A 16839-nucleotide genomic window follows, 5' to 3' on the forward strand; every position below is an offset into this window, starting at 1 on the left:
ATTATTGTTTTTGGGGGTGGGTGGAAGTTGTCATAAAATAAAATTTAATTCCAGTATCACGTGGTTAAGTCGCAGGTAAGAAAGCGTCGCCACTGCCTCCGCCACTGTACACCTTTACTTTCTCGTAGACTTTTGCACCTTCCCTTTTTTTTTTACTTCTGGCTGCAGCAAAACGGCCCCGACCGGATTATGTGTCATCAGAGTAGCGCGCGACGCGCCACACCTGTTCCTACTCAGCTTATACAAAGGACCGAGCTGCGACTAGCAAATAGAAATATGTGAGTGGCCGTTTTTTTATTCAATGTTTCATTGATTTTTACGTACAAGTGCTTTTATTGAAAATTGATGTTTGGTTTTGAGTGACATATGTTTGCAAGTGCGTGCTTGCGAATTGTGATTGCCGCTATAAAGGATATTACGTAACGAGATTGTGTAAATTAATAGAGACTGATGTTTATTTGCATTTTCTTAAATGGTAAGGTCTCAAGATCAAATGCTACTAATTCTTAATCTCAATTGAATGAGAATGTCAAATGAAATGCTTGAAATGCTGGGTAAAACATTTTAATTAAAATTATTTGACTGATGATGCAGCTTTTTGTAGTTGCTCTAATTAACATTCATTGCCAGAGAAAGTAATATTATCTACTTGCTAATCAGATTGTAATATGCTGCTGTCAAATAGATTTTTATTCTGAAGTGTAGTCTCAAATCTATAGTTCTCATGTTTCATTTTTTATTGTTTGCAAAGATTACATTCTTTATTTATCGCTCACTTATTAGAAATTAAAATATTATTGCGAAATTGACAAAGTGTCATGAATGTTCTATTAATGTTATTTTATCTAAAGGAAGTGCAGCATATTCTTCATTGTTTAAAATACTCTTCACCATTTTAGATGAATTGCATTTTGAATGCTTCCAACGCAAATGCTATTTGAACCAAAGAGCCAACTTCGATCTTTCATAAGATGACTGTAGAGCTTATGCAAAGGAAGAGCAAAAGAAAAAGAAAAAGATTTTGTAAACTGTCACTTGTACTACCAAAATGTTACAAGCTGTCAGGTTGCTGACAGAGATGGTAAGGACCTCAGATGACAGGTCTCGGGAAGATGGCTCGGATCCACAAGCTTCTACTTCCACTGCTGAAGGTAAATCAATTTATTCAACTGATAAACAACAGAATGTAGTTGAGAATGAAATATAACATAGATATGCAGAATCTGTACCTAGGTGATTATGCGTATTTAAATAATTTATTTAGTTCATGTTTGTATACGTTTGATAAGTAATGTTTTGATAAATCATCTATTGATATCTGAAAGTACTCAGAATAAAAAAAATAGATTTAAATAGATTATGATTACAAGATTATTTTTATATCTTATCCAAAGGTTCAATGTATCAGAAAACTTATATCAATGAAACTGATTGTAAATCGGTATAGATTTCCACTTGCAGTACACAAGTTTTAATAGAATAAATAACAATTACTTTTTTCCATACTCAATACTTTCAATGAAATTTTTCCTCAATTGTAGCACCAGTGGTATTCCGCGAGATTCACAAGAACGGATGGTTACGTCGCACAGACGCTGGTAAACCAGACGGTGCACGTTACTGGGTAGCTTTTTGCGTTCATGACGACGCGGATCCACGTCTGGAAGGCTTTCCAGATCAAAAACAAGCGACCAGTCACAATCCAGTCTGGTCGCAATCGTTGCGCACGACATTGCATTTGTCACCAACATTGTGCGCTACGTCGAAAAACGATTACGAATTTTGCGTTAATTTCAACGACGATCAGATACTCAGATTGGCTGCACCTACGTATCAAACGATGCTCGACTGGGTACAAGTGGTTACGAGAAAGTTGACGGATATGAGGATTGTCAGACCCAAAGAGAATTTATACTCGAGAGGGCCTGAAAGAATTGCTACGAGAGATCCTACAAGTCCATTACCACCTCCACCTCTTAGTCTAGTAAATATTAAATATTTGTTTAATTTTTAATTCGTTCACCAATGGAATTTACATTATTTTCAAATTTTTTAGGGATCACGTTTACCACAGTCATCATCACCCTCAACGTTGAGTACACCAAATGTATTCACATTCGACGACATACCAGCTGAGGAGCGCAGGCCGCCCTCCAGACAGCCTTCCCATCGGTCTACAAGTCATCCACCAGCTAGTCCAAGATTTCCCAGCGCTTCAACTAGTAATGGTGATACTGGTAATTCGAGTTACGAGAGTGTCTTTCTCGCGCAAAGCGGCGAAAGCGCTAGGAATAATAATTCAAATGCTGGCAGGTGAGAAAATCTATCAAAACTAACAGAATATTTACCATGTAATTATCATGATTTAAATCGAATGCTCGTTGTAGGACCGTATCAGATCTAGAATTTTTCTTTTATTAAACGTTATAATACGGATCTCGAAATTCAAAATCAAACCTCATTAATTTATTTTCAATTAGATCGTTAATATTGAAATTACATTTCTAAAAAATCTAATTAAAATTTCCAACCAATCGCGAAGTTCAAGCGACGAAGGCGAACAATACGCAGCACTAATCGAGTATCGTACATCATCGGACAACGCACCAGAAAATGCAAGTTCGACTACGAATGTTAATGCGAATTTGACATCAACCGTGTCACCACCTCCTACGGTAGCAACTAGTCAGAGCCGTCGGCCAGCAGGCCAGCAGTTGACTCTACGAGAACAGCAGGTATTACAATTACGCAAGGAGATGAGCCATCCTGCCGGGGTTAGACTTAAACTTGGCAGAAGAGATTGCAAAGATGGTATTGCATTCGTTGACTGTTTCGGTGCGGTTTGGTAAGTCAACAAAGAATTTTCATAAATTTTTTTCCACTGATTGTTTGATAAAAACGATGAATATTTATTTGATTATTTAATTTGTAGGATTGCAGGGTGGAAGCACAAGGAGCATCCATTGTTATATAATGTGCTGCATATCGGTGATTTAGTATTAAGTGTAGGAGGAGTCCAACTTACTGGAGCTAGTTCAGTCAAAGAGATACTGAAGAATTATACATTCCCTCGAGTAAGTAGTACTTTACATTGAGAGTACAACCCCCCCCCCTCTCTCTCTCTCTCTATCTATCTATCTCTCTCTATCTCTCTCTATCTCTAACCTGAAAAAAAGGAAAAAAGGATTACTTCTATCTCAGCGTTTATTGATTAGGAATTAAAAAAAATAAATTTTCATCAGCAATGTGTCGTTGTTTACGAGATTTTATATTCGATATACCTATTCATTATTCCAATCTAGCCTTATGTACTTTAACAAAATGTACAGAGATTTCTTTGATAAATCGTCATTAAAAATGTATCATTTTGAAGAATAAAAATTTTTAATGATTTTTCTTTTTACTGTAATTTTGGCAGATAGAAATGATAGTCAGACGACTGCCGCACGGCCGCGTCACAACGTTGAACCGTCGCATGGAATCAGAAGATTTCGGTTTAGAGGTAAACTCGGCGAACGAGGTGACCTCGGTATCACCGTCCGCCCAAGCGCTTGGACTTTCAAGTATCGCTAATCCAGCAGATCCATCTGCGGACGTCGGTACTACCGTCACATGGACACTAACCGAAGTGAACAATCGACCGTTAAGTCTTTACGAAAGTAGTGCACGAGAACGCATGAATGCACTCGGTAGAGATGTGTCGGTGGTATTGCAACCTTCGGATCTTGTCAATGCGATGAGAAAAAAATTACGCACCGTCCGGGGCTACAAGAGCTTCGTTTTGCAGTGATTATGACGATTTTGCGTGTACGTGTGTATGGCAGGAATGACTGATTTATCAACGTGAGATTGGGGTAAGTACCCGCATCTTCGAAACTGCGATTAAGAATTCGAAATATGCGTTCTACCAACGCGCAACATTTCAAAGTAAGATATTGTTTGTGAAATTAAAGAGACATGGCTTCTTATGTAAGCCGAGGGAGTAAATCACAAGCTGTGTAATAAAGATTTATAGCTAATTTCAAGGTCCGGAAATGCTATTCATTTATTTTTATTTTTAATGATGTTTGCGAAAATCATTTTTTTGTAGCTAAATTTTGTACGAAAAATAGTTTATTGTGCAACACTCTTGTTTCGAAATCGTTAAGAAAAGTAAAAAATAGTATAGAGTATCAATGACCGTGTAATACGAATTGATATGTACTAAATTTTTAAAAGTAACATTCACGGAAATCCATGACGACATCGAAGTTTGCAAGTCTTGCTTCAACAATCCTTGAACGATTTATTAATCATCAATCTTCAAAGCATAGCAGTAATTACCATGGCGGTTATGCAATAATTACTTATTAATGATGTATTTAGATGAGTACCTTTCAGTTTGTGTTATCACTTCGAAAATTTTTCGCTGAATGCCATGAATAAATGTCGATTGTCGTGATTTTAATTCGACAAGTCAGAATAATCTATTGGCACATTTTCTTTCTGTTCTAGGTGTGTTTCCTTAATTAGACAATTACTTATCCTGTACTGTGCATCGACACCAAAAATTATATTCCTTCATCAAAGTCAAGTCAGACAGTGAGAAGAATTTTATAAGTGAGAGCTCCTACATGTGATAAATATTAATGTAATATAACTTTAATGAATGAAAACGGAAAAAAATGTCATAAAAAGACGATAAATGTTTAATGAAAAGACTGCAGTGATAGATGTGCTACAATCGCAGTTTTATTTCATAATTTATGTACACTTAACAACTAACGCACTTAAGTATTATAATGTAAAATACCAACAATACCGGTTCCGTAAAACTGTGACGTTTCTAGTACGTTTGCTTACCGAATAATATGATTATTCTGTCTCCTTTGGATAAATTATGCCGTCAACATTTTTGTAAAATTAAATTAGCAAATTTATACGTGAATTAAATAACAGTATATTTGAATGTTTTATCGACTGTTGTATTGAGAACTTTTTGTAACAACTTCATTTATATCAATATATCATATAAATTTCAACGTGTACAAATACAAAAACGTGTGTTTCAAACTACAACATGTATTCATACAATATTCTTTTCCATTGATGTAAGCGTAAAATAATTTTGATGAAATTTACTTTAAGGTACAATTAAAAGTATTTATCATCTACACACTTGTTACAAAATCAGTAGCAGATTGTAAATAACCTAATTTACGAAATGAATACGTAAAATGAGTGGATAATAAGATTTATATATCGCTCATGTAAAGGAAGGACCACTGATTGATTATAGAGTTTCGTAAGAGTACGTTTTGAGAGAAATAAAAAAAAAACTTAAAAGTTATGATCAAAATCTAGGCTCTACCTCCATCATCAGTACTAATCGTTCTTATCAAAACAACATTCTATCGTTGTACTGTTAGAATGTTATAGCTCGAATATGGTTACTTAAAAATAAGCAACGAGAAGTTGCCGAGCAACTAGCGTATTTTCTATGACAACATTGATGCACTACCAATCCAACGAATTCTTACACGACTCATAAGTCGGACTATTCTCCGAGTAAAACTGCTTGTACCACCTCCGATATTTCTTGATATTCGTGTCCTCGTTGACGAGCATGGGATTCTCCATGAATTTCTTGTGATTCCACACCCTGACGTCCCTCTTGAACATCAAGCTCTCGCCGATCAGTATGATTTTGGAACAGGGCGCAGCGAAAACCGGCGCGAACACCAAATGCGTGACCTTCTGCAGAAGCGGCTCCACGGGCGTTACGCTCTGAATTATGCAGATCGGGCCGAAGGCGGTGCGTAGGTGCAGTTCCACGTAAGCAGGCCCGATTTGCAAAGCCACCACGTCCATTTCCAGCAGCGAGAACTTGTCGAACAGTATGACACTGTGGCGTAGGCAGCTCGTAGCCACGTGCTGCTCGCTCGCCTCCTTGTCGGCGTGGAGCAGCGTCGTGGTTGGCGAGGACCACGACGCGTTGGTCCACGAGTGGCGCATGACCTTCGCCATGAATCCAACGTTGAGCATGGACGCGCCGTGCACCGCCTCGAGGTGCGCCCAGTCGGCGCCGTTCTCGGGTATCTCCTGCAAGCCGGGTTCCGCTCGTTATCCGATTGCCCGCAGCTCGCGACGCGACGCTCGCGCGCGCGTACCTGAATGTGACAGTTGATGTAGAATTCGTTGCGGCCTTGATATCTCCACGTGCCGTTCGAGATGCCTTCGATTGGCTTTGGGTACCAGTCGGGCGCCGCGGACTCGGCGTGATGCCAGACGAAAATTAGCCCGTTCGATTCGCTGCTCTCCCAGACTTTCGTTCTTACGGCGCTCGGCACTGAAATCGCACGCGATCGCACGATCACTTTGGGAGCCAAGGGCCAGCGGCCTCGGCCTTACCGTTTTTCGAATAAGGTATGCTGGTGCATTTCCCGGTTTCCCCGCAAAAGCGCCAGCTGTGAAAAGGGCACTCCAGCTCTTCACCTTTGACTTCACCGCCTTCGGCCATGTTGGCACCCAAGTGCGGACAGTACGCATTGATTATTCTCACTATGCCGCTCTCGGTGCTGAAATCCAATAACCCGCCGCGTAACGACGATCGACCGGCCCAAGCTGCATAGTTTCGCTTCGGATTTCCGGACCGCTCGGGTGCATTCGTATCGAAATTCGGAATTGGCGGGAGACCGTTCGGGGACGACGAAATTTATTGCAGCGCCGGCCCTTGCAATCTGCGATCTGCCACGGCTTAATGGCGAGCGTTATTTATTAATGTTGTTGCGACGGCTCGGGCGCGCGATAAAAATAGACGAGCGCTCAAGTCGAGCTGGTGTCTGATTTCGGGCGTTCGGATTCCTTCATCTCGAAATTCGAAATTTTAGAGTCCAGCGGTGCGCGCGCGCGTAACGAAAAATAAAGGAGCTGAAGTCAGTCGGTATCGAATTTCGGGGCACGTTCGGATTCCCTCGCCTCGAAGCCGGCCTGCGTTTAGCGCCCCCCCCCCCCTCCCCCCCGCCCCACGTTCCCAGCGCGGTGTCCGGTCGATCGATCTCTCGGCGCAGCTTTCGGGAGCTTCCGAGCGGGAGCCCCTCGGAATCAATCGAGCGGCGTCGTCTCGGTGGTCCCCGCGGACTTCCTTCCGCGGCTCGGTAGCCGCACTCTCGATTTCGCCGCACACGAACGCCGAACGCGTCGCGCCAGCGCTTGTTTACCGCGGTGCAGCCACTTTAGAAAGTACTTTCGCCCCGCGATTCCTAGAAGCGTGATTCAGCGTGTACCACTTACGTGTTTGCTCGTACGCGCGCACGTCTCTCTCTCTCTCTCTCTCTCTCTCCCGGTCTCCGAGGCGCGCTCGCGAGAACCCTTGGCTGACGCACGCGCCGAGCGGTTGCGCAATCGCAAACCGCGCGGCACACGGTGCAACGATGCTCGACGGGAAACCGTTGGGAAGGACCACCGCGAGCCGGAACCTACCGAAACACCGCGAAGTTCTGCCCGAGGGCCGAGACGTGCTCGACCTGGCCCTTCCTCAGCGACGAGCTCTCGAGCAGGGCGAACCAGCCGTTCGGATACACCGGCGGCAGCTGCCCGATCTTCCGGCTTTGGCCTCTCCTTGACGTCGCTCTGCTGGGTCCGGTTGCGAGCTTCTGCAAAATGACGATTACGGCCGAATCTACAGTTGCGCGTCTCTGTCCTCGGACCTGCCTGGCGTAATGGAAGCCAGCGCCCCGCGCCCCTCGTTCGAGCGGACAAGCGGGGACCAGAAGCTACAGCAGGCGTTCCGTTCGCAGGAGTCAAGCTCCGCGCGAGCATCGATCTCGCCCGACGCATTTCCGTGTGCTCGATCGGCGTGGGCGACGAGGGAGCGACGCCGAGCTTGTCTTTGACGACCGACAGCTCTGATTGCCGGCAATCCGTTAACGAAGCAAGCTCGCCGTCGCTCTCTCGTGACCTACGCGGATCGAATAGGAATCGAGAACCCGATCGATCCTATCGCGAAAGAAAAAACATTACCGCTCGAACGACCAAGCAAGAGCGTCTCGCTCGGTAGTGAAGCCTAGATCCTGAAAACTGTACGAGAACTGCGCGTAACCGACAAAGCAGATCAGCTGCAATCTCGCATGGTTTTCGAGCTAGCGTATCCGGATTTTTCCGACCGCGAAATGGGCGTGGTGAATGGAGCCACGTGCGAATAGCCGAACCCGCCGTCGGCGATAGTCCATTGAGAGTGGGTGGAGTGCAATCGATCGCGCGGAAGCTTCGGAGGATGAGTGCGTCGCTCGTGGTCTTGCAAAGTCGCCTCGCGACGCGTCACGGCGCGGCAATTGTTTCGCGGCTTTCGCCCGGCTGCCGCGCACTTTGGCGCACGGTTTCATTGTGCGCGCAAATTATCGGGCACCGCGACGTAGCGTTAAGAACTGATACACGCTGATTCACGGCGTATCGCTGCGTGCACAATTGTTTGCGTGCGCAATTAAGCCACGAGCAATTGTCTGCACGCCCACGCTTTGGACGCGTCTGTCGCGCTTATTTTTCAGATATCCTCGTAAAACTGCAGCAACGCCCGGAAGTCCTTGCGACATTTAGGTGTGATTATTTTGTTTTTTTTTTTTTTTTTTTCCCCCTTGCAGTTTTGCGTTCTCTCGGCTCCGCACGCCCTACGCGCACGTCGATCGACAGCTGCCACGATTCGGTAACGCGAAGAATGTCCCCTTTGCGCGATCGCCAAGAGTCTTTTCCTTCGGGATGCAAGGCGAGGCGTCGCGGAATTAGGCCCGCGGGAACGAATCGGGCGAGGGGCAAAACGGAGCTAGCCCGGTTCCCTTCGCCGGCGAGGCGAAACGAAGGAGTGTAAGAAAGGAAGAAAGAACGAACGAGAGAAGGAGAAAGATAAGTCGCGAAGTCAAACGAAAAAAGTGAGAAGGTATTTGCGTCTCACCTGCACCCAATTCATCTTCCAAAAGAAGCCAACGAAGACGAGAATGCCGAAGGCGGCGGCGGCGGCGGCGGTGGCGGCGACGGCGAAGCCCACGAGCATCATCCTCACGAGATCCGCCGACGGACTGTCCGCGTGTCGCGCCATTGGGGCGAGCGCGAAAACGGAAAGTGTGCTATATAGAGCGCGCGCGCGGGTACACGTGCACCGAGAGAGGCGGCACACGTGTAACTCTCTCGGTACGCGCGCACCCGCGCGCGAGAGATGGACGCAACGAGAGAAAAGGAGAGAGAGAAAAAAAAAGAGAAAAGAATAAAAAAAAACGAAACGCGCGGGGATGCGGAGGGGGGGGGGGGAGGAGGAGGAGGCGAGTGCAAGCTCTGCCGGCTCGGTGCGCGTGCACCGAGGCCGAACGAGGGAAGTTAAGTGCGTTCGTTAACTCTCGCAGATACCATTAAATACGCGACATCTATTGAATGACACGCTAGATATAGTGCCTGCCGCGGGGCGGACGGTCGCCCCAACTATACACACGGCCAATTCCACAAAGCCAAGCTGCTCCCGTTCGCCGCCTCTGCCCAATGTTAACGTCCACCGGTCAGCGAGCGTCTCCTTTTCTCTCTCTCTCTCTCTCTCTCTCTCTCTCTCTCTCTCTCTCTCTCTCTTGCCGTTTCCCGTGGAATCTTTTGGGAAATCGGGTGGAGAACGCGCGCGACCTCGGGAGGAAATCGAGGCGGCGCGCGGTCGCCTTTAAATGCTCGATTCGACGGGACTGCGGCTTCGCACGAAACATCCGCGGTGCGTTCGACCGTCGCGCTGCAATTGCCGTGGCTGTCGTTGTCTCTCAATTTTCAGGATGAAAGTTACAATATAACAGCTAAATTGGTTTTTAGATTATTCAATAGCAACGATCGGCCTGTCACAGCTACGGTAAATGTGTCCGAGCATGTATCCGGATTATTGACAGCTGGCAATTGTCTCTACCATTTTTAATAAAGTATTCTCTTAAAATGTTGAAAGAAGCGCAACGATAAACAAACGAGCTATAAGCTAATGTTTTGATACGAGCATTAGAATCATTTTTGCGTTAATTTCAAGCAGATGATAAGGAGAAAAAATTGATTGACAAGTGCGAAATTTTTTGGATGCTGCGTTCTTAAGAAAAATTTTCTTAGATATCGAACATTCGTCTCGATTCAAGAAGTCATTTATTTTTTATCTTGCTTCATTTGCAACTGTGCAACGGAATTGAAAGATTTCGACAGAGGAAATTATAATTAAAAAGGTTACTTTTTATCTCAAACGCAATCCAGAAACAGAAGCCATGATCGACATCCACGGCTTGTTAAAATTAGCGGGAAAAAACGATGAATATTTACACTGACGATCGAAAAATCCTGCGTAAGCGTTCCTTCCTGCGCCACCATGCAACGTACTAAAAACATACTTGCCAGAGGGAGAGAATGAAAAAAATCGTCGGCGGGGAAAAATGGAGGGGATAAGAAGGACGGAACTCGCAAATACCTCCCATACGTAGTTCGAAGAGAGAGAGAGAGAGAGAGAGAGAGAGAGAGAGTTTGCGGGGTGGGGGATGTCCCGAAGACCAATGGACGAAGGAGGGGTGGAAAAGTCAAAATAGCGCGAAACGAGGACACGCGCTAAGGGCTTCTTTTTCACGCGCGATCCGAGAGTCGAACGGGCGAAGTCCGGTGAGCTCGCTGCCGTGGCATTCCGACGTTACGCGCGTCAAGAGCACGAAAAGAAAAAGAAAACAAACGAAATAAATAAGCTCGCGCGGGCCGAATTTAGCCGAATCTGAATTGCAAACGCATCTAGCTTGGTACGAGAATAGCGACGAGAGAGAGAGAGAGAGATAGGGAGAAAAAAGAAGTTGCACGATTGCCCCGCAGCGTCCCGTTCGGATGCCGATCGACTCCCGAAGCAGGATATTCGTACGTCATATCTGGCTCGCTCTTGCGTCCCTCGTGCTCTCCCGGTCGGTATATCACGCACGTTAGTTTCGATGACGCGGGCAGCGCGGCTCGAATCGCCAAGCCTGCGGAATTTCTGAGGAGGCTCGCAAAATCCGCTCGTCATTCGGGAACGAGGAAAAACGCGCGCGCGCGCGGGCGCAGAGTCGCGGCATCGATCGCGCCTCGTTAGCGTATGCGAGGGCGACTCGCCTGGTCTGCCGTGATCAATGAAATTCAGTACGAACCGCCGAGCAATGGGGGATAAGATGTCCGGCGAGAGAGAGAGAGTCGGAGAGACGCGACTCCGTTACGCGTGAAAATTCATCGCCGCGTTCGGCTGTGGTGGCTGCTCGGCGCTCGACTGGAAATCCGCCGCGGATGGATTTGCCTTTTTATATCCTCGACCGTGTGCACGCGAGCACCGACACGGCGGCGGCGGCGGCGGCGGCGGCGGCGGCGGCGGCCACTCAGGCGAATCCCCTATGCATTTTATGCCGGCATTATGCATGCCTCGGACACAGATACATACCTGCGGCGTTTAATCGTCTTCTTCTTGTTCTTGCCCTCTCCGCTCCCTTTTTCCTCGCGCGCGCGCGCGCGTGTCGGCCGCCTCGCGTCGCTCGCCGCGCGGACCCGCGATCGCGCATCTTCCACCTCGGCCGCGGAATCGCCCTTACGTAACCGCGTCGATTTTCTCGTTTTCATTCGTTTCGGCGGCGCCGTGTCGGAATCCGATCGGTCGTTCGGCCGCCGACGCGATTCGTCGCACCACCCACCCGCGCACTTTCGTTTTTATCTCTAAGCCAGTTTGCTCTCGACGTCTCTCCCTCCCCCGCCTTTTTCTCTCGTTTTTTTTTTCTCCCCCTACCGAGACCGTCGCTCCGCGCTTGGCCATTTACATCCGTCCGGTTTTCCTCTTCTGCATGGGAAAACTCGTTTATTTCCTGTCTGCCTGCGCTCAATAAGGCAAGATAACGATGATCGATCGAGAGAGGAAAACGAGGAACGCGACTAATTATTATACCGGATCGCGGCGGATCGGAAGGTGGCTCGAAAATTTCGACTGCCCGCCGAGGCTAACGTCGCGCGGTCGTGTCCGCGCGTAACGAGAGCTTCTCGCTCTCGGCACCATTGTGGAGCCCCCGCGTTTATCTTATCGTAGTGGCCGACAATTGCGCGAGAAGATTTGACACCTCTCTTCAGGAAATACTCGAAATTCCTGGAGAGCGAGCTCGAGAGCCGTCGCGGCTCGGAACGAGAGCCGAGTGAATCGAGTGATGTGTTGCATCGGATGACGAAATCGATGCTTTTCACATAATGAGATGTCTTCAGTAAGTGGGTCAGCGATTGGGTATACTTTCAAAGTTTTCGGGGGGTTTTTTTTTCCGTCGACGGAGCGACAGCTTCTTCGCTTCTGCCACTCTTCGTGTGATAGATTTTTTTCTTCTTCTTCAGTTTTTCACATGTCAAAAATCTGACCTTATCGAAGTAGAAAACCTCCTTGTGGTTTATCGTGTTTCAACTGCTTCACCTTTTGATAATTTACATACCGTGTCTGTGACACTCTGGAAAAATTTCAACTGGCGTGACGGTCTACATTGTCACCAATCTTAATTTGGCATAATAAAAGCGACGATATCTTATTTTAAGATAAATTTTAGCTCCGAGTCAGTTATTTATTAATAGTAATCGTAAGAATAATGAGTTTTATTAAAATTCTTACGGTAAGAATTTTTAGCATTAAAAAAAATGAACTTCAATATTAAGAAAGTTACTAGAAATTTAGCAATGCATCGTTCTTATCAACGTTGCTTCCCCCATTGGAGAATTAATTTTTTAATTTCATATATACTGTACTGTAACGTAATGTTTTCTTTTCGATATTTGACATCTCCATATACAAAATAATGAAGTCGAATGGATTCTTGAAAATATTTTTGGCGAATGAAGAAAATTTTTCCCAAGGTGAGAATTTCGTGTGCCTGTTACCAACGGGAACTTTCTACTTTTACGAAAACTTTTTTGACAGTGCAACTAACTTCAGAGCTTGAGCTACTGTGTTGTATCAGCATTGCTCAAAAGTTTCCTAAGCAATAATTGCGATAAGACCGTTGAGATCCTCGGTCATCTTACATAAGTCCAATTGAAAATGAGTCCAAATTGTATAAGTTTATATAACGGTGTGTCTCCACCATTTCTTTTTTTCTTCTTTTTTTTTTTTTTTGATCATCTGTAATCCGGTAAATATTTATGCCGTTCGCGAATCTGCCAGTACAAGCAGTCTAATCGTAGATGTGCGGTAATGAACGATTTTCCATGGAGGTTACGTAAATCAGAATTGCAAATGTTTGTCAATACTTACGGCGAACGACGTGTAACAATACGACCGGTGACGACTTGGCCACGCAAATCTGCAAATAAATCTCCGCCGAAAATCCGAGGCCGAAAGGCAAGACGAAGTAGAAGACGCTCCGACTATCTGCTCCTGCCGGCTAATGCTAAAGCTCGAGCGATTATGTATGTGGCTGCCTTATCTGGCTGGGTGTAGAACTGGGATCTCGTAATTCATTAAAACACTCGTGAATAATATATAATCGGCTCGAACGCCTCTGCGAGCGGAGTCACATCCTCGCGCCGTCGTCGCGCACATAATCTATTGCGAACCGATTCTCAAAGCCGAAAAGGAAAAGGACAAGAGGATGAACGGCCGCGTCGTCCGCGAGATCCGAGCCGTAGATTGCGCGCGCGAAGGCCAATAAAGGCGACGCGAAGACCGCGGGATCGGTTATGCATTGGCGCGCAGAGTGCGTTTTGTTTCCGCTCGCGGCGGACTCCTCGCCCATAGGCCCTCGGATGCGCGCCTCTTCCGCTCCCGAAATTCCGCGCGCCGCCCATCGAGGAAAGCCGACGGCCGATCCACTCGACCGCACCCCTTGCGAAAGAATGCTAATTCGCGCTGGAGCTCGTTAAAACGCGGCTCTGCTCGTGGCCTTCCATTCGATTTTTCGGAACATATAATCCTACACGGAGGCGCGTTTTTTTTCCATTTCTTTTTTTTTTTTTTTTGTAACTTTCCGCGGCGCGCGCGCGCCTCCGACAAGGTGAAGGTTACGATGTTACCGAGATTATAATTGGATATACTCGAGATGATTATACTTAGATACTCTTCATTAATTCCGCCGGGTCACAAAGAGTAAAAAACGGAGAACTAGGGTACCTGCGGCAGTCGCTGATGGATCGATCCTCGCTGATAAATCGCCGGCTCGATGCTTCTTTTTTCCTCTCGCGGCCGCTGCCTAATCAATTCAAATGGACCCTGACGAAAAAACCGTGACTTTTTTTTCTCTCTCTTTCTTTTTTCGGCCGCCCGCCCGGCTATAAACGTCACGAGTTGTGTACGTTAAATTTCGGCGACGCTTAATATGCAAAATACTAGTTGTTAGAGTCTTCGGCTCTCAGCGACATCAGCGGTGGCTGTGTAGCGTATAATTATTAATTATATTATAAAATAGTTTACGAATTTGCTACCAGGAAAGAAGATTATACTTAATGAGCATTGTTTTGAATTAAGAGCCTGACATAAATCTTCCGATGTTTTGCTTTTCGGAAGTAATAATTTTCAAAGATTTATTTGTTTGTTACAAAGTCTAGCGGACATTTTCATAGCCTTCTTAATAATTTGTAAAAGAGCACTGAGACAGATTCATAAAACAGCTCTCTAGCTGACCAATTAATTCCACGTTATTTAAATTCGTTTAGCGAGCATAATCATTAAACTTATTCTTTATAACAAGTCAGCTTAAAAAAATTAATGGATAACAATGTCTTGAGCGCATAAGATAGTTAACTGGTGAGATTAAAGTATGATCCTCGTAAAATAGATAACAAAAATTGAATGTACAGCGGCACTAATGAAAAAAACCAAAAAAAAAAGAAGCGAAGATGAAATCTTGATTTCCTTTCTATTTCAGTCGGTTTCTGGACGACTGATTAAATGCAGCCGAATTTCGTTCGACAAAACTTCCGCCAGTTATAAAATCCGCCGTATTACCATGTGCACCCAGTTGACGCAGCAAGAAAAATGCGAGCGAGAATAAAACGAAACATTTTGTTCATCAAATGTCATCGAGATAAAGCGTTCGCTTCCTGTTTACTTTTATTTTGCGCATCCCCTCGGAGGAATGATATTTCGAGCGAAAAATATCAAGCGATTCCTTTACGTAACCCAGTTGCAAATCCATATAAGCTCTAACTGTTTTACTGCCCGGGACGACCCGTCGTTCGGTATCGCGAGGCACGGAGAAGAGCAGCTTTCTTTTTCGGGAATTCCGGCGAAAAGTGCGAGCAGCGAGGCAGTCGACTGCGATATTCATTTTTAGTGCACGCGACCACCACCCGAGAACGGCCGAACGAAGTCGAGGAGCGCCTCCTGCGACTCGTCGACGTAGCCGCGATGTGCCGCGTCCTCGGAATGATAATAATAATAATAAATAAAAGGCCTCGCGATCCGTGCGGACGCTCGGCGCTGGCGTTTGCCCATCGCCGGCGAGCTGCGCCGATGCAAAGCGCGCTCGATCGACGTCCTCTCCGAGAATAACAGCGCGCGGCGATTTAATTTTGTTTATTCGGGCTTACGGCAGGCGGCAAAGGAGCGGCGATCGAATAAAATTGCAGCTGCCGCTCCGCTGTGCTCGCTCATATCGTATTCACGCGGCGGATTCACCCAAATGCCACTCGCGAGCGGACGTACGTGCCCTTCGTCGTTTTTTTTACATTTTTTTTTTTTCCTTTTTTCCTTCTTTTTTTTCCTTTCCAACGCTGCACTCTTCTGCCGACTCGGGAGATACCTCCGCTTATTGCGCTTTTTTCGCGCGCATAATGCTCGAAGCCGCTTTGGTATTTTCTCTGCGCAGTTTGTTTTGTGGCGCGAAATCCCCGTAGTTTCGCCTCCTGTCGCTTCATTTTTCCAATTCAACTGACGCTCTGATGTATAACGGCGAGTGTCATTTCACCTGCGACTTGCGCAATGGTTATCGCTCAATTGAATTCTTGTTGATAATAGCATTGCATAGAAAATGCCAATTATAATTGCCAGTTTTGCGAAGACAAATTTTTTGCTTCTTTCTCAAAGACAAGTGTTAAATTTTTTAGTAATTGAGTTGACATTTCGAAAAAAGTAACATAGAAATGAAAATTCATCAGGTAGGCTATGAAATATACGAAAGAAAATAAATGTTGATAAAGGCTGGCATATTCTACTTGAAATGTTTCACATTTTTTATTTTCTCAGCTAAAAAAATCTTATTCATCGGCTTAATTCCTTGCTTCTTTTTCTTAACAAGGTCAAGTGGCAAAGCTGAATGATCTTCGATAATTTTCGAGCAAATTTAATCGATCGAGAACGTTACTTACGCCTCGAAGAAAAATGAAATTCTGAAAAAGTGCCAATCAGAACAACTTCTATCCTTGCCTGGGTCGTAGGGGAAGCGACCGAACGCTAGCTGTTACGCGACGATAAGGAATTTCGCCCAATGACGCATCGGCCGAAAAATCAGCGTCGAAATACAGCGAGCGCGGGATGCAACGTACGTACGAGCGTTGGTAACTGATTCGGAACGTCCGAGCTTCAATGAAAACACTCGGCGGGATTACAGACGAATGCGTAATCAAAAAGTGTGACACTTTCCATTTTAGTTCCCGTTAGCTGCAACGAGATTCCAGAAGAATCGGCAGGCGGCTCGCCGAGGCGAACGTCGCCTCGCTTGGTGTATCAGCCTTTTCAAATGCGATTCAGCCGCGAGAGGTGCGCGAGGCTCGCCCGCTTCCGGTACCTTGGGTACTCGCGAAAACGAGTTGCGAGAATGATGCATCGGGAAAACGAGAAAAAAAAAAACAACAAAAAAAAACGAAAGAAAAGGAAAAAAAAAAAGAGAATGCGAGTCA

General features: G+C 45.7%; 2 protein-coding genes across 3 annotated transcripts; one reads left to right on the forward strand and one right to left on the reverse strand.

Moving 5' to 3' along the window:
- The first annotated feature begins 20 nt into the window (after positions 1–20).
- LOC131669979 (uncharacterized) lies at positions 21–4633 on the forward strand. 2 transcript variants are annotated; one of them, XM_058945232.1, is made up of 9 exons: positions 21–75; positions 169–278; positions 900–1151; positions 1542–1984; positions 2057–2313; positions 2543–2845; positions 2933–3074; positions 3419–3854; positions 4495–4633. In XM_058945232.1, the coding sequence occupies exons 3-8, from the start codon at positions 1049–1051 to the stop codon at positions 3788–3790; spliced, it is 1620 nt and encodes a 539-aa protein (XP_058801215.1). In that variant the 5' UTR covers positions 21–75; positions 169–278; positions 900–1048; the 3' UTR covers positions 3791–3854; positions 4495–4633. The 2 variants fall into 2 exon arrangements, with proteins under 2 accessions (XP_058801215.1, XP_058801214.1); XM_058945231.1 differs by having other exon boundaries at positions 75–278.
- An 862-nt stretch (positions 4634–5495) lies between these two features.
- Positions 5496–9085, reverse strand: LOC131669980 (cholesterol 7-desaturase nvd). Its single transcript, XM_058945233.1, has 5 exons — positions 8927–9085; positions 7462–7634; positions 6391–6557; positions 6150–6328; positions 5496–6081 (listed from the first exon to the last, which is right to left on the reverse strand). Exons 1-5 carry the CDS (start codon positions 9068–9070, stop codon positions 5497–5499), a joined length of 1248 nt encoding a protein of 415 aa, XP_058801216.1. The 5' UTR covers positions 9071–9085; the 3' UTR covers position 5496.
- Between the last annotated feature and the right edge of the window lie 7754 nt (positions 9086–16839).

This window comes from Phymastichus coffea, unplaced genomic scaffold (assembly GCF_024137745.1).
Source record: "Phymastichus coffea isolate CEN01 unplaced genomic scaffold, Cenicafe_Pcof_1.1 PCOF00098, whole genome shotgun sequence".
In the NCBI taxonomy this organism is placed as follows: domain Eukaryota; kingdom Metazoa; phylum Arthropoda; class Insecta; order Hymenoptera; family Eulophidae; genus Phymastichus; species Phymastichus coffea.

Bases quoted from the DNA above. Each gene is read 5' to 3' on its own strand.
- LOC131669979 (XM_058945232.1), top strand. From the start codon at position 1,049: ATGTTACAAGCTGTCAGGTTGCTGACAGAGATGGTAAGGACCTCAGAT. The intron at 2,314-2,542 runs GTGAGAAAATCT...CCAATCGCGAAG, and splicing joins AATAATTCAAATGCTGGCAG to TTCAAGCGACGAAGGCGAAC. The intron at 3,075-3,418 runs GTAAGTAGTACT...TAATTTTGGCAG, and splicing joins AGAATTATACATTCCCTCGA to ATAGAAATGATAGTCAGACG.
- LOC131669980 (XM_058945233.1), bottom strand. From the start codon at position 9,070: ATGGCGCGACACGCGGACAGTCCGTCGGCGGATCTCGTGAGGATGATG. The intron at 6,558-7,461 runs GTAGGTTCCGGC...ATTGGATTTCAG, and splicing joins CAGAACTTCGCGGTGTTTCG to CACCGAGAGCGGCATAGTGA. The intron at 6,082-6,149 runs GTACGCGCGCGC...CCCGGCTTGCAG, and splicing joins ACATCAACTGTCACATTCAG to GAGATACCCGAGAACGGCGC.